This window comes from Leopardus geoffroyi, chromosome D3, assembly GCF_018350155.1.
Source record: "Leopardus geoffroyi isolate Oge1 chromosome D3, O.geoffroyi_Oge1_pat1.0, whole genome shotgun sequence".
Lineage (NCBI taxonomy): Eukaryota > Metazoa > Chordata > Mammalia > Carnivora > Felidae > Leopardus > Leopardus geoffroyi.
The window spans coordinates 19,205,131-19,230,792 of NC_059339.1; the positions used below are offsets into that span (position 1 = coordinate 19,205,131).

At 54.7% G+C, this 25,662-nt stretch overlaps 1 protein-coding gene across 10 annotated transcripts in view; it reads left to right on the forward strand.

Annotated features, from left to right (window-relative positions):
- The window catches only part of CABIN1 (calcineurin binding protein 1), a 156,702-nt gene that overhangs the window by 96,950 nt on the left and 34,090 nt on the right, over window positions 1-25,662 (forward strand). For all 10 annotated transcript variants that reach the window (XM_045458949.1, XM_045458954.1, XM_045458948.1 and 7 more), the window contains one exon: window positions 12,540-12,653. In XM_045458949.1, the coding sequence (XP_045314905.1) occupies window positions 12,540-12,653 (114 nt within the window). The remainder of the gene's footprint in view (window positions 1-12,539; window positions 12,654-25,662) is intronic.

Sequence of the window (25,662 nt, forward strand, 5' to 3'; positions counted from 1 at the left end):
TGGGGGCTGGGTATCAGCTTGTCCACAGATCTGGGGGACACAACTGGTGCTCTCACTGACTAATGCAGAACCATTAGCTGACAAGCAGCGACTGCTTTCCAAACACAGCTGTTTGGTAACAAATGCTTCCTGCTGTATATATTTAACAGCAACACATTTCTTCGTAAAATCCGCCTGTGGGCTTGGCAGTGGCATTTTCCTATTGCCATCTTCTGGCTCAGTGGCCAACTGGCAGGAACATCCATCATCCCTGCCTTCAGAGAGACCCCGGGGGCTGTGCATATTGACTCTGGATCCCTCAGGTCTTTCAAGTGCCCCCAGCTAAAGCTCTGTTCAGTTCAGAGCCCCCGCCCCCCCCCCCCTCCCATTCTAGGCCTTTATGGAGAGACTGCCCTCAGGACACAGGGAGCCACTTGCTTAGCTGCTGGCAGCAGAATTTCTGGGGGAGGGGGAGCGAATGTGGGCTCGCCTGGGTTCAGATCCTGGCTCTGCAGGGGTGGGGAGCTCCTCTCTTGTGATACTTGCACAGAATTATTGTGACAGGGAGGTGGGGGTTTGGGGCCCCATACACTGGCCCTCAGCCAAGATTCCTCCTCTCCCCTGCCATTGGGCCTCTCCCCAGGACTCCAGAGCCCATTTCCTCAATGTCAGCATCTCCCATGGCTCCTGGTCTCTCCACTAGACCTTCTGAGGGCTGAATCCACCCCTCAGGGACCCTTGATGCCTGTTTAAGGCCGCCCTCCTGCCCAAGGCTGGCTTTGTTGGGCACAGGCTAGCCCCTGCACTTCCCAAGGTGGGCCTCCCACTATCCTCCACCGAGGGCCAGGGGCACCTGAGGAAGCAGGACTCCCTAGAGCTCTCCACACCTTAGGGAAGATCACACATGCTGATGGCCATAAGGGCCCTAAGTCTAGCTATTGCATCACTTACAATCACCAAGATTACACTCTTCTCCAGGATTTTGAGTCCTGTGCTGTCAGTCCATGCTTAGAAAAACCTGTGTCCTTGAGTCCACCTGAGCAGCCCAGGAGGGAAACCACATGGCATTGGGACCTTTCATCCTGAGAGTTCTGAAAGTCACTAATGGGATCCAGAAAGAAGACTGAGGCATGGGTGCCCCTGTCCCAGTTCCCCCTACCTGCTGTCTGTGGCTCAGCTGGGGAACTGAGCCCTTCAGCACCTCCTGCCACAAGTGGTCTAGGAGAGTGGATTATAAGATGGTCCCTAGAGCCATAGTCTTGAAAAAGAACAAACTTGGAGGACTCACACTTCCTGGTTTCAAAACTTACTGCAAATCTATAGTGATCAAAAACTGTGGAATATTATTCAGCCTTAAAAGAAGGAAATTCTGATACATGCTACAATGTGGGTGAACCTTGAGGACACTATGCTCAGTGAAATAAGCCCAGCACAAAAAATCAAACACTAGATGATTCCATATAGTGAGGGATCTAAAGTAGTCAAAATCAGAGAGACAGAAAGTGCAGTGGTAGCTGCCAGGGGTTAGGGGAGAGAATGGGAATTGTTTAATCAGTATAGAGTTTCAGTTTGATAAAATGAAAAAGTTCTAGAGATTTGTTGCACGGCAATGTGAATATATTTAACACTACTTAACTGTACACTTTAAAATGGGTAAGATGAGGGACACCTGGGTGGCTCAGTCGGTTGAGCCTCCGACTTCGGCTGAGGTCGTGATCTTGCGGTTCATGGGTTTGAGCCCCGCGTCGGGCTCTGTGCTGATAGCTCAGAGCCTAGAGCCTGCTTTGGATTCTGTGTCTCCCTCTCTTTCTCTGCCCCTCCCCTGCTCACGCTCTGTCTGTCTCTCTCTCTCTCGGAAATGAATAAACTTAATAATAAATGAATAAATAAATAAAATGGGTAAGAGGATAAATTTTAGGTGTTTTGTGCCACAATTGAAAATAAACAGTGTGGGGGTGCCTGAGTGGCACAGTCGGTTTAGCATCTGACTCTTGGTTTCCGCTGAGGTGGTGATCTTGTGGTTTTGTGGGTTTGAGCCCCGCATCGGGCTCTGTGCTGGCAGTGCAGAACCTGCTTGGAATTCTCTCTCTCCCTCTCTCTCTAGCCCTCCCCCACTTGTGCTGTCTCTGTCTCTCTCAAAATAAATAGAAAAATTTAAAAAAATAAACAGCGTGGTACTAGTTTAAGCATAGATGTATAGATCAACGGAATAGAACTGGGAGCCCAGAAACAAAGGCATACATCTATGGTCAATTGATTTTTGACAGGGGTGCCAAGATACTTCAGTGGAGGAAAGGACAGTCTTCTTAACAAATGGTGCTGGGATAATTGGATATCCACATGCAAAAGAATGAAGTTGGACTCCTGCTTCACACCATGTGCAAAAATGAACTCAAAATGTATCAGAGAGCTAAGCTTCAGAGCTAAAAGCTATAAGACTCTTAGAAGAAAACATAGATGTCAATCTTCATGACCTTGGACTAGGCACAGGTGACAACAAATAAATAATACAGTAGTAACAATAATAAACAGGACACCATCAAAATTAAAAGCTCGTGCTTCAAAGGACATTACTGAAACGAAGATGGTCCACAGAAAGGGAGAAATATTTATAGGACACATGCAGGCACACCTCGTTTTACTGTGCTTCACTTGACTGCACTTTGCAGATACTGTGTTTTTTACACATTGAAGGTTTGTGACAACCTTGTGTTGGGCAAGTCTTTTGGCACTGTTCTGGCAGCATTTGGTCACTTTGTGTCTCTGTGTCACATTTTGGTGATTCTCGCAAAAATTCATACTTTTTTCGTTATTATTATAGTGATCTGTGATCAGTTATTATGACTTGCCGAAAGCTCAGATGGTGGTTAGCAATTTTTAGCAATAAAGTATTTTCAAATTAAGATATATACATTGGGGTTTTTTTAGACATAATGTTGACACGTAATAGACTATAGTATAGCATAAACATAAATCATATGCACTGGGAAACCAAAAAGTTCATTTGACTCACTTTATTTTGATATTCACTTTATTGTGACTCGAACTGAATCCATAATATCTCTGAGTATGCTTATATGTGGTAAGGGACTTGTACCTAGAATATATTAAAAAAAAAAAAAACCCAAAACCTTACAACTAAATAATTAAAAGCCAACCCAATGTAAAAGTAGGCAAAGGATCTGAATAGACATTTCTGCAAAGAAGATATGCAAATAAATGGCAAATAAGCACAGGAAAGATGCTCAGTACCATTAGCCATTAGGGAAATGTCAATCCAAACCACGTTGAGATACCACTTCACACCTGCTAGGCTGGCAGCCTCTCCTGCTGGGGGTCTGGGGGTGCAGGAGCAGCCACTGCCCTGCTGGCAGTTCTGGGGGGGGACAAGGGAGTTGGGCACCAGGACTGTGTCTCCTGTATAGAGACCAGAGTTTGTGAACACTGGTGGTGCTTTCCAGGGCTGGTTTCCTCTGTGGAGGGGCCTCTTGTTTGGGTTACTGCCTCGCCTAAACTTCTTCGTTTTGTGCTTGTCGTTCGGTCTTAACTTGGGGAATGTTCTTCCTGTTCTTTGCTCCTGCGGTCCTCCCAGGTCACTTGATGTCTTAAGAGAAAGGCTGAGAAGCACACACCAGCGTGGAGTTGAGACAGGCCGGCCCGGGCAGCTCCTCGGTATTGTTTCTCACAGCACCCTGCCCAGCAGGGCGAGCAGGAAACTGAGGCTCAGAGGGGATAGCAGCTTGTCTCAGACCCCTTGATGAGGATGTTGCAGGGCCTGTACTCTGCCCCGAGGAGTTGGCCAGCTGATGAGGGCGTCTAGGACTCAGATCTTTATTCTGCTTCTACTTTCCTTTTGGGAGAGACTGAGGCCTAGCCTAGGTCCTTCACCTGGCCAGGTGCATGGATGCCCAGCTTCTTGCTAAAGCCACACGGCAGCTGCCTGGCAGCATCAGGCTGAACCAGGAAATGTTTACTAAGAGCCCTTGTGTGACAGGCTGGTGGTTTAGCAGAAGCAAGGCTGTCCTACCAGCCCACTGTGAGAGCGGTGGCCACACAGTAATTGGGCTGCTGCTGGTCAGTGTGGCAGGAGTCAGGTAGTGAGCTGGAGCTGGAAGTGAGGAAGGAGAGGAGAAGGGCCTGTTCTATGGGAGTGGCCACCTTCCTGGGGCTCGGCAGACAGCCAGTTTCTGGGCCCCGGGCTGGGACTCTGCTCATCTGGCCCCAGCACTGCCCGAGTCAAGGCTTGGCCTTCATTCGACCTGTGCGTGACCAAAAGGTTTTCCTCCCACTCTCCTGGATGGGCGTGAGCCTTGCTGGCTCTGCTGTGGGATGAAACCCACCTTTTGCTGTGTGGCTTCACACACAGCAGCTGGAGCAGCTCTCAGATACAGTTAGCACCCTGTTGTCACCAAGAGGTGACACCCAGGTGAGGATTGCTCAGGAACCTGAGGTGTGAGATGGGGAAGGGGCTACTCAGCCTGCTTTGATCATAGGCATGACTCCCAGACCCTATGATTAGAGTGCCTCCCCGTCCCACCACTTGTCCCCTTGCCAGCATGCATCCTGGAACCTGAGCCAACCCTCCCGAGGGCCAGCTCCCAGAACCTCACTTGTACTCAGCCAGCTAGCCAACTAACTGGCTTCCAGTTTCAGTCCTGTGGGCAGGTTTCTTAAGCTGTCAAGTGGAGATGACAGCACCTTGGTTATAGGTTTTCTTGTGAGGAAAAGTGAGTTAATGCTTTTTTGCCAGCTGGGAAACATATATACCAATGACAAGAGCAGCCTGTCTTACAAGCCCCACATGCACTCTGCTTTGATGGGAGCAGAGGCCACTCACTCTGAGCAGTGCTCTGTCCCTGTCCCAGTGTACTCCCGCAGGCAGCTACACAGCATCGTGGCCAAGCCCTGTTACAGTGCATCCTCCTGATGGCATATGGCGGGATGGTGGCCTGGCCGCTCTGGCCTAGTCATACCTACTTCTCTGGCCCCCAGAGCCTTTGTGGGGTGAGCCCAGGCCCCAGTGTCTGTTTAGGACTTGTTTGGTTTGAAGCTACCTCCTACCAGAAGAGTCCCAGCAGTACTGCTTCTGCCTGTAATCTCCAGAAAAGTCACTGACATTTGACTTGGGAGTCAGTTTATGCTCTGGTGTGAGCGAGGGCAAGAGTCTGGCCAGCTGGGCTGTGAACCTCTGCCCTCAGCCATCTGTCGTGGGTAGTTTCCCACCCGCCTGTGCCACTGGCACGTGTGGAACCTGCAGAGCCGGCTTAAACAAGAGGGTCCATGAGGAAGGCTGTGTACTATCTGACTGGGTGGGTGTGAAGGGAGTCCTCCAAGCTGTGACACAGCCGCCCCCGGCGCAGCCTGCGAGATTCTGCTGCATACATGCAACTCAGTGTCCCAGGAACAGGTGGCATTCCCGGCCAGACAGCAGGACCAAGCATGAGGAGGGCATGCCGACCATCCCTTCAGTCCCTGTTCCCTTTCTGTATACGCAAAACGATGCTGTGCCCCAGGCTTCCCACACAGAAGCCCTGGGCTGCCGCAGATCCTGGCCAGCCAGGCTCTTGGTAAGCTTTCTGTGATTTACAAAATGAAACTGAAGATTTTTCTCAACTTTGGGATCTCAATAATGCATTCCAAAGTCTCTGCAACATGGTTTCAAGATTTTGCTGTACCTTTGGGTGTCAGAAGAGAGAGCGCCGATGGTCTGCGTTAGGCCCACTGCTTTCCTTGTCCTCTCTCAGGAAAGAGGAGGGATCTGGATCCCAGCAGTTCGAATGGGTTGAGTACTCCACTAGCAGCATCCGGTACAGATAATACTCAGTTTGGAAAGAAAACAAACTACCACCACCTTATCATCCTGCAGACCACTACGTGGCAGAACTCCTTGTATTTTAGTGTCGTCCCCTCGTTGCCCCCTCGGCATGGTTCCTATGCATCTCTGCGGGTTCATTCATTCAGCAGCTGTCCCCTGTGTTGTCACGTGCCAGGCCCTGTGTGAGGTGCTGGGATACAGTGGTGTACACAGCAAAACCCCTCCCCTCGAGTGCACACAGAGGGAATGGAGAGTAGAAACATGCCTGATGGCGGTTAATGATGTGTCTGGAAGAAAGAGAAAGCTGCTAAGGGGGTGCATTGGGGGAGTGAGGCTATTTAGGCAGGGAGGTCTGGGAAGGCCTCTCTAAGCACAGACCTGAAGCTGGTGAGGGAACTAGCCAAAGGAGAGGCTTCTGGGTGGACAGCACAGCCAACACATGTGCCTTGAGACAGGAGCGGCCCTGGTGGGCCAGAAGCCCGTGTGACCGGCTGGGCAGCGAGGAGAGGGGAAGAAGATGCAGTCAGAGCTCCTGAGGGCCTGATCGGGCGGTGGGGGGAGTTGTGGGGCAGCATTTGAAGTGAGGTGAGAGCTACCACAAGGTTGTGTGTGAAAGACTGGCTGCTGTGTAGAGAGTAAAGGGATTTGCCAGTCACAGGCCTTCGATGGCTCCATCCTGCTGCTAATCTGAAGACCCTTAATGAAGGAGGCATTTACAGTGGCCTGGGTGGAGACCAGGAACCCACAGGGCAGGGCTAGTGCAGGGCCCTGGGCCAGCCCTGGGGCGCCTCAGCTGCAGGCTGCCTGTCAGAGCTTTTGGTCCTTGGTGGCCGACCCTCAGCACGGGCGGAGGGAGGGAGCTCAGGATAAATGCTCTGCTCTCATCCCTGCCCTCCTCTCTGCTCTCCCACTGGTGCCGCTGGCTGGTCAGACCCACCCAGCAGCAGGGGGTGCACCTCTGTCCTGGCTCTTCGGGTCGGTGTGGGGAGGGCAGAGGATGAGCACTGGCACACTTTGCCAAGTTCAAGGGCAAGTCCAGGTTCTTGGAGAAGATGTGGGAAGGCCCGGCTTGGCAGGGGGAGGGGGCTGCATGGGCAGGGGTGCTCTCCCCAGGACACAGGTGGGGAACTTAGTGCGTTTGTAGACAGCTGCTTTCCTCTGTTCTCGTTGGTGTTCTCCAACTGACCCTAAGAGTGGCCTCATGGTCACCGCCACCCGCATCCTTCAAGTGGGCAACCAGGGCTCCAGGAGGCTATAGGACTCTCCCAAGACTGCCAGGCACTCATTCATTTATTCCTTCAACAAACTTCATTGTGTACCACTCACTGCATACCCTTGTGGAGAACTGCCAGGCAAACCTAGGGCTTCTGAATTACTGTTTTGAAGGAAGAACAGAGAAGGGTGTCTTGAAAGACAGACTTCAGGGGCGCCTGGGTGGTGCAGTCGGTTAAGCGTCCGACTTCAGCCAGGTCACGATCTCGCGGTCCGTGAGTTCGAGCCCCGCGTCGGGCTCTGGGCTGATGGCTCAGAGCCTGGAGCCTGTTTCCGATTCTGTGTCTCCCTCTCTCTCTGCCCCTCCCCCGTTCATGCTCTGTCTCTCTCTGTCCCAAAAATAAATAAACGTTGAAAAAAAAAATTAAAAAAAAAAAAAAAGAAAGAAAGACAGACTTCATACTCCAGTCTGCCCAGCACATGAGTTCCCAAGCAGTCCCTTTTCCTATAGATTCCTTGAATAAAGGAGCCCAGGGTGATGGTTCTGTTCCAGCACTCCTGCCTCCAGTCCTGGGCGCACCAGTCCTGGGCGCACCCCCCATCCCCCCACATACTGCCATACCTTCCTTTCTCAGCACTTCAGACCTTCTCGCTCCTTTCACTCTTTTTCCAATATCTGTCGTATTCCTTCTGTGGACCCCTGCTGACCTAGCCCCTGAGGAGCCATCAGTCAAGAAGTCACATGGTGCTCCTGCCCTCACAGGGCTGACAGATGAGAGGGGGCAGACAACAAAAGCATCAGAGAGTCAGCAGAAGAGGCTGTTTAAGGTGACCATGGGACTGTGGGATGGTATTAGGGGGGCTGGTGGGGGTGGGTGAGATGGTGCCTGGCTGAGAGACCTGCAGGGACCAAAGTAGGGGCAGAGGTAAGTGTGGCTGGAGAGCCACACATGATGGGGGAGGGGAAGGAGAGAGATGAGCCTGAGTGTGTGCAGGTAAACTGAGGTATGGAGCTGGCTCTCACTCTGAGGGAGCTGAGGCCTTCAAGCAGAGGAGTCAGGAGGGTCCCTCTGTCTTATGCCAGGCAACAGGTGGTGGAGGACACTGAGGTACCATATGCTTCTGGGGATTCTTCTCCCTGCCTCTCAGCAGGGCTCTGCCCTCCATCTGCCCCTTGTTAGGGCATAGTGCATTCTGCCATCTGTCGGAGGAGGGTGTGTGCACTAAGCCTCAGGGGGCCAATGAATCCCAGAAAGATTGGTGCTGTTATCTGGCAAGTGGCCCCATGGTGTTTCTCCCATTCCCAGAGGTGACAGTAAGCCGATGCTCCGGGCCAGTGGCGTGTTGACAGCTTGCTCAGGGCCTGAGACCAGGCTGCCTTGGAGCTGTCCCTGGTGGCCAGCTAGGCTTCAAGCACATAGCATGACCCCAGGCAGATTTGTAAAGTGACTTGCCCACCCTGGGGTGAGGGTGCACGATAAAAAGTCCAGGCCTTGGAGTCCTCCGTTCCTGGACCGGAGTGCAAGCCTGGCTCTGCCACTGACTTCCTGACTTGGGGGCCTCGGACCAACTCTTGGACCTCTCTGAGCCTAAGTTTCCTCTTTGGTAAAGTGGCACTTACATAGGATGAGGAGTTCTGTGCTGTTCTTAGCCAGGTGGCCTGGTGCCTCTCGCCTTCCCATAGCATGAAGCTGCAGGGCAAACTGCAGTATAGGTGTGTCATGGTGGGTCAGCTCTCCCTGCCCCTCCACTCCCCTCCCAGCCTGGCACTTGTCAGTTACTGGGTAGGTTTCTTTATCGCTATCAGCTCCCACCCGGGGCCTCAGACATGCATTAGCTAAGGTCTCTTCTGAGCCGTCTGGACACTGTGTGCCTTTGCCATCGATCAGCTCTCTCTGGCAGGCCAGGGAGATGGCTGGGGAGCCTTGCTCTCTGCCGGTCTGTGGGGGCCAAGTCTGCAGGAGGCTAATTGACAATCCTGATCGGGTTTGGCAGGCCCATGCTTTCTGCACTCTTCTCAAGTGGCTGATTTTCAGGTCTCTAAAAGTGCTGGGACCTCTCCCGCAGCCACCTCCCTTCCTGGTCCTCTACCTTCCGCCTGACTGTTCCAGTGGGAAGGGCCATCTTGGTGCAGATGTCATGGGAGAAGCTGCAGAGTGGTAGCAGAAACAGAAGCCATAGAGGGATGTGTGTCCCTGTCCCATAGCCTTAGTGCCTGGAATGACACCTGGCTCAGGGAAGCAGGGTCCCCTCACTCTCTCCACCCTGGCCCTGGTGCTGTTCTCTTGCACGTGTCCCCAGCCACATGGAAGTCTCTGTTGGGTTTTATTTTCTTGATGTTCTTTTTTTTTTTTTTTTTTTTAATGTTTATTTATTTTTTAAAGAGAGAGAGAGACAGAGAGTGAGCGGGGGAGGTGCAGAGAGAGAGGGAGACACAGAATCTGAAGCAGGCTCCAGGCTCTGAGCTGTCAGCACAGAGCCCGACACGGGGCTCGAACCCACAAATCGTGAGATCATGACCTGAGCCGAGGTCTGACGCTTAACTGACTGAGCCACCCAGGCGCCCCTATTTTCTTGATGTTCTTAAGAGAACAGCCACCATGGAGATGCTTCTTCGAGCCTTACTTCCCCACCCCCCTCAGACTGCTGCTACTTTTTAAAGGGGTCAACTGGGTACTTCCCATAAGTCCCAAAGGAGCCCCAGAAGAGGTTTTTATGGCATGGCTCTGGGTGTACTGCAGCTCCATCTGGTGTCGTCTCCTGTAGGGGCTTCGCTGACCTACTTAGGCTGGACCAGAGGTGGGTCTCCTTTGTGCCCTATCTCCATGGTCACGGTCAGGTGGGCTCACCTGTCATGTTCAAAGTGCAGGTATTGGTCTTCTGTCTCACATCCCTTTCTGTGAGGGTCTCCTTCGTGGCTGATTAGACTGGCAGCCTCTCACATCTCACCCGGGAGAGACTTTGAACCAAGTGGCACTGAGACCAAGGGATCATGGCTGAGTATTGATACAGGTTGTGAGCCTCACTCCTGGGCTTCCTGAGCTGTTGCTCTTCCTGCTGGAGGTCTGAAGCTTTATCTTCTCTTTGAATCCTGTGTCCTGGAGCCCAGAGGAGCCCTGATCAGCTTGAACTAATCTGAGTTGGATTTTATTCTTGTAATGAAGCACGCCCGACCCATGCTGTTTCCCTGCTTCGTGCTCAGTTCGTCCATGGCTAACCCTCCCTCCCCTGGCAGAAGCATCAGGCCAAGCTTGTAACCAACCTCAGGAGGCTTCTGAATGGACTGGTCTGGGAGGCGGGGTCTCTGAGCCAGACTTCTGGGCACAGCTCTGGACATTGGAATGTGAACTGCAGGTTCATGCCCCCTGGGGCATTGAAGCTCAAAAGTTGAAGGCTGGGACTGAGTGACTGAGTATTCACTCTTCCTGTGTGGGGCAGAGTGGCCCCTGTGCTCCTGGTCAAGGGTCAGGGACTGTTGCTTCCCAGGTAGCCCCTCCTTAGCCTGTTTCTGCCTCCCCCACAAGGGGGCAGAGAGGAGGTACCTCAGCCTTCAGGAAGCCTAATCATTCACCATGAATGGCTGTAGCATCAGTCTTCGAGGCCCTAGAAAGACCTGAGAGTGCTGGAAAAGTGATGTCTCAGGAGACCATCGCTATGGCTGCTGCTCCCTGACAGCTGCTGAGCCTCAGCGAGAGCAGCCCCCGCACGGCCCTTGGTGTGATTCCTACTCTGGGCTTGCCTTGGTGTTTTGATTGGAGTCTGTAAGAGAGGCAGAGTCTCAGCCTGCTCCTGATCTCAACATGTCAGATGTGTCTGAGCAGGTGTTTGGGCTCAAGGAGGGCTCTGAGCAAACAGCAAGCCTCCCGAGTTCAGGCTAGAGGGGTTGGCTGTGCAGAGGGCTGTGGACAGTGTGTGCCCTCTCGTCCACCTGGGATTGGCCCTGCTCTCATATGTGTCGGGCTGCCCATGACCCTCTAGCCCCCAGCCCCACATTGAACCTGCTTAGACCTGCTGGGCAAAGGCAGCCTCGACTTTACAGGTCCTCAGCCTTCAGCCACTCCCAGAGCCAGGCCACGTCCCTGTAGAAAATGGCCTGAGAGTCACTGCCAGACTTAATCATCCAGGTTTCCCCCAGGAGATGATGCTCTCCCTCGGGCTTCTACAGAAGAGCTAGCTGTGAGGGTGTCATCCAGGAGATGTGTGCTTGAAACTTTACTTGTCTCCCTCTCAGAGGGACCCTCGTTTCTATATGTCCCACGTTTCTATATGACTCCCATGGAGTCCTGTCTGGTGCTGGGTGTGGAGGAGCCCTCACCTCCGACGGGTCTCCTGTGGTCTCCGACAGCAACCCCTGTGGCATATCCCTCTGTGCAGGGGTAGGAGCAGAGGCTCAAGGGCAGGCCAGCAGGGGCTCCAAGCCAGCAAGCCAGGGAGCTGGTGTTTGCACTTTTGCCAGAAGTTGTGATGAGGGGGGGCTTTCTTAAGTTTAGCCTGACCAGTAGTGAGCAGAGTGGGAGCAGGTAGGACAGACTTGCAGGCCAAGAAGTATAAGGCATTAAGCAGTTGGGATGTGAGGTGATAAAGGCCTGGCACGAGGGGTGAGAGAGGCAAGGAAGGGACCTGGATGGGGGTAGGGCAGGAGTACTGATTAGCTGGGGAGGGTGGGCACTGCTCAAAAGAGGAGGGTCTGGTGTGGGGAAGTCCAGGTTCTGGTCCCAGCTCTGCCCCCTGCTGGCTTCTCCCTTGTAAGACCACACTGTCCGGGTGCTGGGGTGAGATGGTGCGTGCAGGGTGCTTGGCTGTGGTCCTGGCCATGGGAGTCTCCACGGGAAAGACCTGAGAGAGGAAGGTGGCAGGCCAGGTCGGCAGTGGGGAAGGGCTGCTCTCTAAGTCAGTGACAAGGCCCCAGAGAAGGCCAAGGCAGCCAGGCGTATACCCAGCCTCTCACACTTGGGCTGGTAGGCCCCTGTTCCCACCCTACCAGGCCCCCTGGGCCTGGGTTCCAAGAGGCGCCGTTGCCCAGAGAGCACTGGCCTGAGCACTGTGGATGGAGCCCCCCTCCCCTCCCAGGTACTCAGACCCCTGGTGTCCTACAGAGATCAGCTCTTCTAAGCCCAAGGTGGCTGTGTCACCAGGTACAATAAGTACTGCTGACACCCTGACAAGTCAGGGCTGACCCTTTGGGACAGCAGGGGTTCCCCTGACAGAAGGTGGGGCACTGGGTCCATGTAGCAGTTTTTCAAGGCTGATCCGGGTGCAGGGTCCCTATCTGTGCCCTTCTTGGGCAATCCGAGGCCACACTCTCCTAAGTCAGCTGTGCTAGGCAGGAAATCAGTTCCGGAAATGTACCCCACAGCCAGATGATCAAAGCCCACAGCCAGAGCTGCCTGGAGCTGTGGGATCGGTGTCTGCAGGAGCCGCTGCTCATCGCCGCTCTGCCAACACAGCCAGGAAGGAGGGGACTGCCTCCCTTCCCCGTGGGCGCCGCGAGCTGCCCACACACTCACTTCCAACCTACTTCTTGTTTCCCCAGAACCTCCAGTGGGCCCGCGACGTGTTGCTAGGCAGCGGTATCCCGTGGCAACAACTGCAGCACATGCCGGCACAGGGGCTCTTCTGCGAGAGGAACAAGACCAATTTCTTCAACGTGAGTACTTTGCCTTGTTGATTTCCGAGGCTGCTTGCTGCACTGCTTTGCGCTGGAGGTGTGCGAATGGCCTCCCTGGGCGGGTGTTCCCAGGACCACGGCTTTGCGGCATCCTCAGAGGGCGGGCAGGGTGGCGCAGTCGAGAGTGCGCCAGACTCGGGAGTGGGGCCGTGCTTGCCGAGTGACTTCTGGCAAGTCGCTGCACTCTCTGGGCACTGGTTTGCCTGTCTGTGGGGTAGAGGCATGGATAAGCTCTGTGCGTTCTCTAGAGCTCCAGGCATTCTGGGGCAACAGCAGGCAGTGGTGAAGGGGCTCCAGGCTCATGGTCTGCTCCTCTGGAGCAGCTCCGTCGGCCCCCATGTGGTCTTGGGCACCTAGGAGATTCTGACTGAAGCCGTGTCTACTGCCTGAAAAACAAGTTTGGACAGTGCTGGGCTTTCGGTGCCCTTCCAGCATGTGGCATAGAGACCACATTCTATGTGGCATAGAGACCCACCCCTTGGCCAGGACATGGCCTGTCACCAAGGCTTGTCTGCTTTCCATCCCTGAGGCCCCCTTAAGCCCACATCTACCCTGCCTGGCCACCCCACCTGCGCCCAGCCTTCCCTCATTTGCTATGTCCTGCACAGAGATAGCTGACCCCTCACTCTTCCACCTGGAAGTCTCCATCCACCCCTCCCAGGACAGCCAGCTCCCAGCTGGGTGGCTTTGGCAAGTTACCCAGACCCTCTGAGCTATGGTTGCTTCTCTGTTTTCCCGGATTCCCTGTTATGTGTATAAAAACTGAAGGGTGGGGTTGGCCTAGACAGGAGCTGAGGAGAGTAGGTCTTGGGGCTGGAGGGGTGTGTCAAAGGCTGGTTCTTGAGGCACGTGGCAGTAGGGGCCTCCCCACTGAGAGCCAGCCAGGTGGTAACATGTTTGGGTCCGTGGCTCTTCCCCTCTCCAGGCTATGACCTTCTAGTGGCCAGGCAGGGGCCATGGAGCCTGGGAGCCCTGCCTTTACCATCTCTCTCTGTGGGTATTTTATAGACAAGCAGTAGATGCTGTCAGTCTACACAGGACCAAGGATTGGCAGAGAAAGAGAAACTCTTTCCTGCCTAGATGCCCAGGCCACAGCTACCACCCACTGTTCCTCATCCTGCGTGTGTCCTTGCAGAGGGTGTCTGCCTATGTATAAGCCAGTGAGCAGAAATGTACCCAAAGGACTAAGTATTTGTTCTTCTGACCTTTGTTTTTTGGTTTTTTTTTTTTGTTTTTTGGTTTTTGAGTTAAGAACATATCTTGGAGAGTGTTTTAGAACTTGTTCGTTCATTTTAGTAGCTGCGTAGTATTCCCGACGTGTGGATGTGCCACAACTTACCTGCCCATCCCTCATTGATGGGCATTTAGGTGGTTTCCAGTCTTTTGTTGTTGCCGTGTTTCACATATACATCTTTGCCAATCTGGGGATCCATTCAGAGGGTAAATTCCTAGAAACAATTTCCTGGTCAAAGAGTTTGTGGTGCCTTTAAAGTTCTAGAAGAAAGATAGTACCATCCAAAGATCCAGCCCACGTTCCTAAACTTAGATTCATTTTTTTCAGACCTCTTCCACACTGTTACTTTTTTTCATATTTATTTGCTCTTTGGTAGGTGAAAAGTGTTAGCATGTTTCATTTATTATTAGTGGGATTGCCCATGATATCACATTAGCAGTTTTACAGTTTTAGTTTTTTTCGGTGCCATTTCTACTCCTGTTAATTTTCTTATTAGGTTGTTAGTCCTTTCCTTATTGATTCGTAAGAACTCTTTGTCAGTGTTCTGCAAACCTTTTTTCTGTGGCTGCCAAATTGAAGTCAGAGCCAGGCAGCTAGCTAGTTTCCCTGAGTGCCTCTATTTAAAAAAAAAAAAAAAAATTTTTTTAATGTTTATTTATTTTTGAGAGAGAGAGGGCAAGCAGTGGAGGAGCAGAGAGAGAGGAAGACACAGAATCTGAAGCAGGCTCCAGGCTCTGAGCTGTCAGCACAGAGCCCAATATGGGGCTTGAGCTCACGGACCATGAATCGTGACCTGAGCTGAAGTCTGATGCTTAACCGACTGAGCCACCCAGGCTCCCCTTCCCTGGGTTCCTTTATAAAATGAGCTACCATTACTACCTGCCTTGAAGAGTATTGTAGGGATCAAGTTATATAATGGGGTATAGCGACCCTACTTCAGGATCTGGCATATGGTAAGTGCTCAAGAAAACAGCTTCCTGGGGCACCTAGTTGGCTCAGTTGGTTAAGTGTCCAACTCCTGATTTTGGCTCAGGTCATGATCTCATGGTCATGGGATTGAGCCCACGTTGGGCTCTGTGCTCCCTCCCCTGTTTCTGCGTGTACTCTCTCTCTCCCTCTCTCAAGAAAGAAAAGAACTTCCCTTCTTCTCCCCTCTTACATTGCTGGTATTTGCCCTCAAAGACTACGCAGTAATGTTGTAAAGAGAGACCCAACCTCCCTTTCTTCCTCATGGGTGGACTGCTTACCCTTCCAAACGATAGAGTTTAAGAGGCTGGCACCTCAGAGCTGGAGCGCATCTGAACTGGCAGCTGGGTGCTCCAGGCCCCTTCCCCATTGGGCTCACTCCCCGTAGCAGCTCCTGTGGTTTCTGGGGCCATCTAGAAAATGAGTTCTGTAGAAGGGCAGTCAGGCTGCCTGTGGGAGAGGAGGCTGGCAGAGCCCTGGGTGAGCCTGGCACATAGGCAGTGCCTCCCTGTAGCCGGAAGCCCCTGCAGATACAGGCTACACCCAGCACGGACTGGATGTTTTGGGTGTTTTTACCTCCTCTGTATCAGCTGTTTGTTTCTCTGTGCTTCCCCAATGACCCGCTGCTTTTACCACCCTCGGATGCTCTCCAGCCCAAGTCCTGGCCACCTCTGCTCTCTCAGCTCTTCTCTGTGGAGGTGGGTTGGGGCTCCTCATGTTTCTCTAGCCCGAGGCCAAACAGACACTTATACCCCTGTTGCATCCCTGTACTCAAGGGACAGGTGCTCCCAGCTTCTTGGTGACAGGATGGCCTTTGCTGAGCCCACCCTGCCCTGTCCTTGCCACTGTTGTGGGAGGACCCTCAGGGTGGATGCACCCTGCCTCATACCCAGAGAGTGCTGACCCTGTGCGCTCTCAGCACGCAAATATGTCTAGCAGATGTGACCAAGTGTGAGGGAATGGTTGCCTGCCATATTTACAGAGGAGCATTTAGGGCCTCCTCAGCTGACTCTGCTGGGATGGGGCCATGTCACTGACAGCTGGGGCTGTAGGTCGGGAGGAGCAGGCTGGCTCTTCTCCCTGCCAGTGTGCATTGGGGTTTGATGCCTTAGCCTGGGTGCTAAAGGCACCAGGCTACTAGCACTTGTGAGGAGGTATAGGGAGGGTGAAGTCAGGGGCATCTGGCACCCTGGCCTGCTGTCCCTCAAAGACCCCACTGTCTTGGGCTGCCAATCCTTGGTGTCACTCACCCAAGGGGCTTTCTGGGCAGCCCCCCTCATCATCCTCAAGGGCCTGGACTAGGGGACCCTCCCATTATTATTTTTTTTAATCTTTATTTATTTGTAAATATATGTTTGTTTATTTTTGAGAGAGAGAGCGAGCGCAGGCAGGGGAGGGGCAGAGAGAGAGAGAGAGGGGGAGACACAGAATCCGAAGCAGGCTCTAGGCTCTGAGCTGTGAGCACAGAGCCTGACGTGGGGCTTGAACGAACCTTGAGATCATGAACTGAGCCGAAGTCGGACACTCAACTGACTAAGCCACCCAGGTGCCCCAATCTTTATTTATTTTTGAGAGAGAAAGAGAGAGAGAGAGAGTGAGTGCACAAGCCAGGGAGGGTCAGAGAGGGACAGAGGATCTGAAGCAGGCCCTGAGCTCACAGCAGAGAGCCTGATGCGGGGCTTGAACTCACAGACCCGAAGATCGTGACCCCAGCCGAAGATGGATGCTCAACCAACTGAGCCACTCAGATGTCCCATTTTGTTGTTTTTTTTTTTAAACCTCCCGTTATTTTTTAATGACAATTTCTGAAAATTGTGTGAGTCACATGGGACCACATTGTCACTGCAAACAGTCCAGACACACAATGGAACAGGTGGCCTTCTCAGAGGTGCTTCTGTTGCATGGTTGGGTTGTTCTCTTTTTCAGGGGTGTGTGTGCAAAATCAGACAAGTTTGTCATGCAGCTTGAGAAAATTGTGTGTGCGTGTGTACGTGCACACATGCTTTTCAGCAACTTGGGGTTTTTTGCTGACGCTAAGTCTTACAGAAGTTTCCCTGTGAGCATAGGCCATCTCACATTTGGAGCTGCCACCCAGTATTGTGTCATGTGAGGGCCACAGTCTCCTTGAGTGGGCACATACGTGGGGCCGGTCTCTGGGCTCCCAGGCAGGCTGTGGTAGGCTTTCCTGTCCATGTCTTTGTGCCATGTTCCTCTTTGAGTCCCTAGCTGTCTTTGCCTGGCCCAGAGGAGGTGCTTGCTGTTTATAGACTGATTTCCATTCGTGCCTTTTCGCGTAACAGATGGTCTTTGGGCATGTCCTCCTGGTCCAGCCAGTGCTGGCTGCTGTGATGCCCCTGCCACAGGATACTTGCAGGCTTACAGTAGAGCCCCACATGCCTGTCCCTCCGTGCAGGGCCTCTGTAGGACACCGTCAGGCACATGGGAGAGGCAGGGAACCCTTAAGGAACTTGGATGTGCTGGAGGCAGAGTAGATGCTGTTCTGCCAGAAACAAGACAGGGAGGCCTCCCGGGATTCGGGGTTAGAGGCACCTCTGGGGGGATCTCCTCAAGGCTGGGCCATGCCTGAGGCAACACTGTGTGAAGGGCTAGACAACGCGATGGGTGCTGAAGGGCGGATGAGTGTGACTTTCCTCGTGGGGTCTCCTTGCACATGGGGCTTATCGGGCCCTCTGCACTGCTGGCGGGGGCCCTGTAGCAGTGTAGACGTGGCGTGTAGCAGGGTGCAGCAGTGTGGTTGGATGAGCATGTGAGAGAGAGGAATGAGCTTGGCGCATCTCCAGCCCCACTGCTCCACAACTTGACTGAGAGGGAACGGTTCCCAGCCCACCCCCTTCCTCTGCCGTGGAAAAGCCCTGCTTGCGGGCTGTCTGCCGAGCAGGTTGGAGCTCCTGGGCCATGGCTCCAGCTCTGGAGCGGGCTGGAGCCCCAGCTGAGGGCCTCATTACCTCAGCCCTCTCCCACCAGGCGGAACCGTCTGGTCTTTGCCAAAACAGAGCCAGAGTTGTTGAACGTTGTTGGTTGAGGTCTTGCAGCCCTCCCTGCACCGGCGGGGCCTGGCCTGGGCCCTGGCGCCTGTTCTTTGACAGCCTCGGGCGGGACCAGCAGGAGGCATGTGGCTGTGTGATTCAGAGGTGGCCCCTCAGGCCAGCTGTGCAGAACAGGGGCTGGGAAGACAGGGAAGCCCGGGACAGGAGGCATCGAGGTGGGGGTTGCGCCTGGGGGACATATGAGCCCTCCTGAGCCAGTGCTAGCCTTGAGAGGGCTGCAGGGCGGGGAGGGGGGCGTGGCAGGGGACTGTACCTCTCTGGGCAGAGGGGGCCAGGAAAGCAGGCTCAAAGCACACTGTGGAAGCTGAGGGCTCATCTCTGAGTGCCCAGAAGCTTCTACAGCTTCCTATGCAGGTGTGTGCACCTCTGGACAGGTGGGCCTACATAGGCTAGAGCTGGGCTTTTCTGTCCAGAGTGAACTTCTCTCCCTCTTGTAGTTGATTCAGAAACGTTCCCATAGTAACCAAGCCAGAGATGGCTCTCTCTCCTTTCCCAAAATGTTTGCTTATTTTAGTAGGCAGGGTTTTTTCTTGTTTCAACCCAGTTTCCAACCACTGTGAAAGAAGCAAAGGAAACCAAGGGCCCAACTAGCATTGCTTCCTGCGTCTGAGACTGTGCAGGGTGGGCAGCGGCTGTGGCCGGAGTTTGAGGGAGTAGAGGTGAGATGCTGGCTTGCTGGGGCTTGGCTGCCCTGCCACAGTGCCCCCATAGCCACTCTCGCCCTACGTGGGGGTCTGCCTGCAGCTCAGGCAAGCAGTCCGTGGCCAGCAGCACCCAGGGCAGGTCCCCAGGCCCTGGGGCCACTGAGAAGAGCACAGACTTTAGACTCTTGGGTGGGCTCGGCCCCTGGCCACTCCACAAGGCTGCCTGTTGGCAGGGGGGTCACAATAAGTGGATAGAAGCCCCCACCAAGCACACCCTTGGCACATCACACAACTCACCCTTAGGATCAGGAATCAGCCTGCATGGGGCTTTAGGGCTTATCGTGTATCCCAGTGGTGCTAGTGGAGGGCAGTGCCGGCACCAGAAGGGGTGTGGCGACAGTATGTGGTGGGAGCCCCATCTGTCACCTGGCCAGGGCCCTCTGGAGGCTCCAGGCCCTGCTCTCGCTCGAGTGGGGCAGCCTGAAATGCGGATATGGCCGTCCCTGCCCACCACATGGGCCCCTTTCTGTGCGGCCTGGCTTGGCCTTTGGTGCCTGTGGACGCAGGTCTTGCTCACTCTCCCTTGGTCAGTGCTTCGTAGTACTCCCCTGTCTGTCCTCCGGCCCACCTACCTGCCCTCTTCCCAGTGGAGCGGTAGCTTCCAGTTCTCCACTGGTACAAAAACATGGCCTTCCCTGGTCTCCTTCCTCACCTGTGCAAGTCTCCAGGGCAAGTGCCTGAGAGTGGAGGCCCAGTCACAGGCCCTCGGCAACCAGTGCCTCTACACGTCAGGAGCCAGATAGTTCTGCAGCAACTGCCCAGGTTCCCTCCTACCAGCCCCCTCCCTGCCGCCTCCTTGCACTCAAAACCATTGGTTTCATTTGGCCTATCTATGGGGTGACTGGGAAAGCCGAGCCCCTTCCTGTACCCATGGTTAGTCCCTCTGTTGGCCCTGGCTCTGGCGTGCACTCCTACCCAGCAGCCACCACATGAGCCTTGTGGTTCTGTTTGTCCTGACTCCATGTTGCTTCAAGTGTTGGGAGATATAGTCATCACGAGCTGTCTTTGTTCTTTAAGCACTTGTGCTATGTGGTTGCCAGCCCTGGAGCCTGAGTACTCACTGAGGGCCCCGATGTGAGAGGAAAGGCCCCCATAAGCTAGGCAGCCCACTGGTGGGAGAGCTGCCCACCAGACCTGGGGGGAAGGAGAGAAGGTCTCTAAAACCTCCAGCACTCCATCTGTCCAGGCAAGAATCAGTCACACCCATTCTACTCTAACCCCACCAGTTGGCTGTATGAACTTGGGGAGCCCCCCTCTACCTACCCAGTGAGCGGATACCTAGTATTAGGGAGGGGCAGGCACAGCAGGCCCACCTCCCAGGCAGGCAGCCCAGCCTCTCAGCCTAATGCACGGCCGGGCCTGAGACAGTGCCTATTGTACAGGCCAGACCTCCACCAGTGCCCTGGCCCTCGGGAGAGAGCCAGGGGTCCAGATAGAGGCCAGTGGTGCTGAAGAGGGCACAGCCTCTGGAATCCGGCACATTGGGCACTCCCAGGCGGGGACTTCATCTAGAAAAGCATCCCAGCACATCCCTCTGGCACAGTGCCCAACAGGCGAGGCGTGCTTAGAGACTCTGAATTCTTCCCACCCTCGAAGGTTCTCTGGGACAGGATTAACTGGGAACTGAGCAGCCCCAGAGTGGGGGAGATAGGCACCATCCTGACTTGGGTGAGCTCTGGCCACACCCTGGGGTCTGTGCCCAAGACGTCTGCTTCCTGTTGCAGGGCCACAGTTGGCCCTTCTTTCCCACCACCCTCCTAATTCCCAAGAGGCACCATGCCTGGTGGGCTCGTGGGCAGCTCTTGCCTCACTTGCACCTACCCCTGGAGCTGAGTCACTGACACCCACCCCCAGATGCCAGTCCCAAGTTCAGGGCCTTTTGCAACAGGCAGTCATCAGGGAAGACTAAGGCACGACCCAGGGACGAGGTGTTGGTCTCCACCCAGTTAATTATACCCTACACCACCCCTGACAGCGGCACATTTGTCCTGCCTCCCAGCAGTAAACAAGCCCCAGGAGCGCTAGCGTAGGGTGTTCCAGCCTGTGGGGCGCTCCAGTGCAGAGTCCCGCCCACCCTCTCGGGTCAGGGCCAGGGAACGTCGGGATAGGAAGCCCCTGGTTGGCAACAGACCCACACCTTTCCTGAAGTCAGTCCGCGCATGTCACTTTCTCTGCTCTCAGCACTGGTTGTGACAAGTTCTGGTTCCACCTCTGCTTGTCCCCGTGCCCACACCTCTAGGAATGTGTTGCCCCTTTGTTAAACCTGCTGTGTGCCAGGCCCTGGGCCAGTTACATTGTCAGTGAGGTCCAGTGTCTGCAGGCCCATTTCATGGAGGTGCCAGGAGGTAAGGTACCTTGGCTGAGGTCCCATGACCAGTTAGTGTTGGAGGAGGAATGTTGGCCTCACTGTATGTAGTGCTGAAGCCCATGGGTGGTAGCTGGTGGTCACACATAAGGGAAGAAGAACGGAAAACCAGGGAAGGTTGGCCCCTACACTGGGATTGGCCTAAGCAGCAGTGTTGCCCAAATGGTTCATTGGCTAGGTAGAGAGGATGGTGTAGCAATGGGCACAGGAACATGGGCATCTAGCCCTGCCCCAGCAGGTGGGGCTGGGACTACAGGTGGATGAGGGCTGGGCTATGGTATAGACCAGGGCCACCCAGAGGGCTGGGACTGCACTGTTGCCTGGTGTGGATACCAGTGTGGGCATGTGTGGGCATGATTGGGTTGGGCCACCTGTCTGTGGTAGACAGTCCCTGCCTAGCTCCACCCAGGGGCTGCAGCTCCTGAGGAGAGCACAGTAATAGTGGAGGCTTTCACTGTTGCCACAGTGCCAGAGCATCTGTGCCCGGCCAGGCCCTGGCAATGGCAGGACTGGCCCCGTTTATGGGCACTTGCTGGGGGCTTTATTTGGGGTGCCGCCTTTGATTCTCCACAGCATGTCTGTGTGGTTAAGATACTATTATTATCCCCATTGTACAGAAGGGGAAGTTGACACCAACAGGTGTTATGAGCTGTCAAAATCAAAAGGCCTTTCCTACCCTGTGTCCACCAGTCTGACCTGGCTTCCCCTGTTGGACAGCAGAGCTTGTGACCCTGTTTTCAGGCCCTATTCATAGGCCACTCCCTGACTGATGTGCTTGCTCTGGGGACTGGGAGAGGATGCCACCAAAGAGAGTGGGATGCCTCTGCAGCAGCACTTGCCAGCAGTCATGCTATGGTGGCTGAGGCTTGGCTCCCCAGCAAGTCTGCACTTGAGCTGGGACCCAGGCATTTTGAACCTAGCTGGGGCAGTGGGCATGGCAGCCAGTGGATGGGCCCTAGAGATAGGCAGAGGAGGGACGCAGGGCCCCCACAGACCAGTGGGATGCGGGACAGGAAGGATGGGGGTGCACACAGGCAGGGGTGGGCCTGGCCTGGAGCTCAGCTCTGCTCTGCTGCACCAGGTCCACTGTCCCACACATTCCTGCCCAGTGCGTGGGCCCCAGGTCTACATGTGTGACCGTGGGACGCCAGGATGCCGCTGAAGGGCCACTGCTCATCATCTCACTACTGCCTATGCACCCATATCATCTGATTCTCAGAGGAAATTATCTGAAGTTTGTTGTGGCTTTCCTCTCCCCCCATGGTACCAAGTCCCCAGTGGCTGCGGGTATCCCACCTGGCCAGCAAGGAGCGGGCTCAGGCTCTGCTCCTGGCCCTGCCCTCGGTGGAGGGGACTGTGGTAGGTGTCCTGGCCTCCCCCTCATCCTCACGAAGATCCCCAGAGCCGAGCAGCAGCGCCGTCAACGGGGTGGAAGGAAACCTAGTCACATCATGGTGAGAGTTAGAGAACAGAAAAGAAGGGAAAAGTTTAAATTGAGGAAATCTGAGCTCCTTGGCTGTAGTAGAAATGGCTGCAGTGGTGCTATTTTTAGCATTGTTGAGATGATCTATGGGCCAGTTGCAAAAGTAAACAAAAGATTCACTTCAAGTTCTCCAGGGAAAAAAGGTCCGGTTTTTAAGAGTCTTAAAAAGGTTAGCAAACTTGTGTGGCTTCTTAGCTTATCCCTGGGTTCTCCTTCCTTCCCATGTCCTGCAAAGCTCTGCAAGCCTTGTTGAACTTCACAGCTTCCGGCTTGCTGGGCTCAGGTTCAGCCTGGAGCAGGTGCTGGAGGCCTTCCCGTCCACATCCCTGCCTCCCTGTCTGTGATGACAGCCTGAGCCCAAGAAGTGGCAGGTGGGGAGGGGCTAGTTCCCACCTGAGAAGCTGCAAGTATCCCGGCCCAAGGGGCTGGCATGCAGTGGGGCAGTAGGGACAAGGCCACAGGACAACCAAGCCTCTACCCTGACAGGACCACAGCACAATCATCAATCCCTGCCCCAGCCCAGCTGCCCTCATTCACAGCTAGAATTTTTTAAAAACCACCAATAATCCAGTGTAAGCAGCCTTTAGATGATCATCCCCCAGAGTACAGTCTTTTCTGACCATTGGAGACAATTTCCATCTTCAGATATGGATACATAGCTGTGGCAGTGCCAGGACGCTTGGGCAGAGGGAGATGATGTGTTTAAGCCCTTGGCATTCGCAATCTCACACACCATGATAGTCCCGCAACTGCCCACCGTGCCGGTCCCATGCAGGGGTGCAGAGACCCCTGCGGGTGGCACAGCTGTGACTTGCCGTGGGCCACACAGCCAGCAAATGGCAGATCCCAGACTGGAGTCCAGGCCCGGGACCCACATCCTGCAGTCCAGCTTCCACTCCAGAGTTTCCGGCCAGCCCAGGGGGCCGGCAGTGATTGTGTACATGTCCAGAACTGACCTCAGCCCACAGCCCCCTCCACCCAGCCACTGGGGGTGCTCACTCAGGAGCTTGCTGTTTAACATTCCTGAAGAGAAGAACATTTTCCAGTGTGGACTTCTTTTCCCACTGCAAGTTATTTTTTAGAGGCTTGCTCTTGAATAAGTGTCCCTGCCGCATCTTTCTGAGGCACTGCACGTAACTGTCTCAGTTTGGGCAGCGAGCTTTTAGCTTTATCCCTTTAGGACACTGCCCCAGGCCCAGGAGTGCCATCTGGAGGGGCAGCACCCTTGTGCTGAGGGCAGCAGGAAGAGGTGCACTTCTAGGAGGAGGCCTTGGCAAGGCTTTGGAGAGCAGAACAGGGCAGGTGGCTCACTCAGACCAAGGACCTGAGGCTGGCTGGGAGCAAGGGGAGAGCCTGAGGGAGGGCTATGACTGTTGAGGCTGTAGGCACCCCATCTCAGGGCCAGGAAGATGAGGAGGCTCCCTGGCAGGCCCTCCCTAGGCCCCATCCTCAGGATGTGGGGGCGAGTTGGTGGGTATGACCTGGCTCCTAAGCTGAGATGGGAAAAAATGTCAGTGAGTGGGCCCCCGCCAGGGAGGGGAGGGAGGCCACAGGGCTTGCTTCCATGGGTGCAAAGAATCTCGGGGGTGGAAGGCACCTCCTTCATTACTCTTCACTGAAACCCCATGATCCCCATCTCATGAGCAAGCTGAGGCTGAGAACAGTGACAGCCCAGGCCCAGCATCCCTCAGCCTGGGATTCCCATCCCATGGAGCCTAGCTTCAGAGAGCTCAGACCTCTCCCTGCCCCTACCCATACCCACCCACACCCAGCCTGCACCTGGCCTGGCAAGGTTTGAGGTCAGAGCCCAAACAGAGCCTGTGCTGTTGGTCGTGGGGCCCAGGGCCGACAGGAGGGGGCCTGCAGACATGACTGCCCACCTCCACCCTGGATTTCATCCTGCTCGCTAGGCTCCAAGCAGCTGGCCCCATCCAGACCTTGCAGGAAGGAGGGGTGCTGCGTTACCCTGTTTGCAGATGAGGAATCAGAGCTGGCAAGCCCCAGGCCACTGAGCCGGGGAGTGGTGGCGTAGGGAATGAGTCCAGGGCTTAGCTCCCTGCCACGGTGCCGTCCTACCTAGCCTACCCGCTGACCCAGCCTACCCGCTGACAGAGCCAGGGTGTGGAAGTACCAGGGTGGGACATGACTGCTCAGACTCCATCTCCTCGTCTGTGAGATGGGAGGTGGGAGTGTCCAGCACTTAACACTCAAGAGTGTTAGGGGCGCCTGGGTGGCGCAGTCGGTTAAGCATCCGACTTCAGCCAGGTCACGATCTCGCGGTCCGTGAGTTCGAGCCCCGCGTCAGGCTCTGGGCTGATGGCTCAGAGCCTGGAGCCTGTTTCCGATTCTGTGTCTCCCTCTCTCTCTGCCCCTCCCCCGTTCATGCTCTGTCTCTCTCTGTCCCAAAAATAAATAAACGTTGAAAAAAAAAAAAAAAGAGTGTTGTGGTGCCACCCCTGTGTTGAGGTGGTCACAGGCCACATATCTGAGCCCCAAGGAGTAGCCCTGTGCAGCCTGGATGTGGCCTTTTCTGGGCCTAACCTCTACCAGAGCGTGTGGCTGCTCTGCCTGGCCCTCGCCGCAACTGGTGACTGCTGGGCTGTTGTCACCATTGAACATTCCTATTCTGTTTCCAAAAAAAACCCACCTAGATGATAAAAACAGGAAGTAGTAGCATCATCCAACCAGGGAGGATTCCAGATGTGGGAGGTGGCAGGGGCGGAGAGCAGTTGAGGGTCTCAAAGGGGTCTTGCGACAGGGGTGGGGACAGAAGAAAGGGCAGGATGTATGTGCTTGCCTTTGCCTGCCCTCCCCAGAGCTGTGCCCATTTAGCAGCCCTTTAGCATCTACTCCCTGCCCGTTTGCCTCCCCTTCCTCGCCAGGGCTTCTTGGGTGTCCCTTCAGGCAGGTCATTGGTTCCCTTGAGGGAACTTGGGGGCCCGGGGGTGAGCTGCCCACAGCCTTTGGCCATCTGAGGCAGCCCAAGCTCGAGTGGAAGCCAGGGGGATGGATTTCCTGAGGCAATGGGCATTGGCCATAGGCCATAGGAACCCCTGTGAGGGGCTCAAACAGTACCTCCCATGGCCCAGAGATGTTTCCACACAAGAGCATATCTGATGATAAGGCTGCCAGGTTTTGCTCACGATGGATTCTTGTGAGCACGGGGCT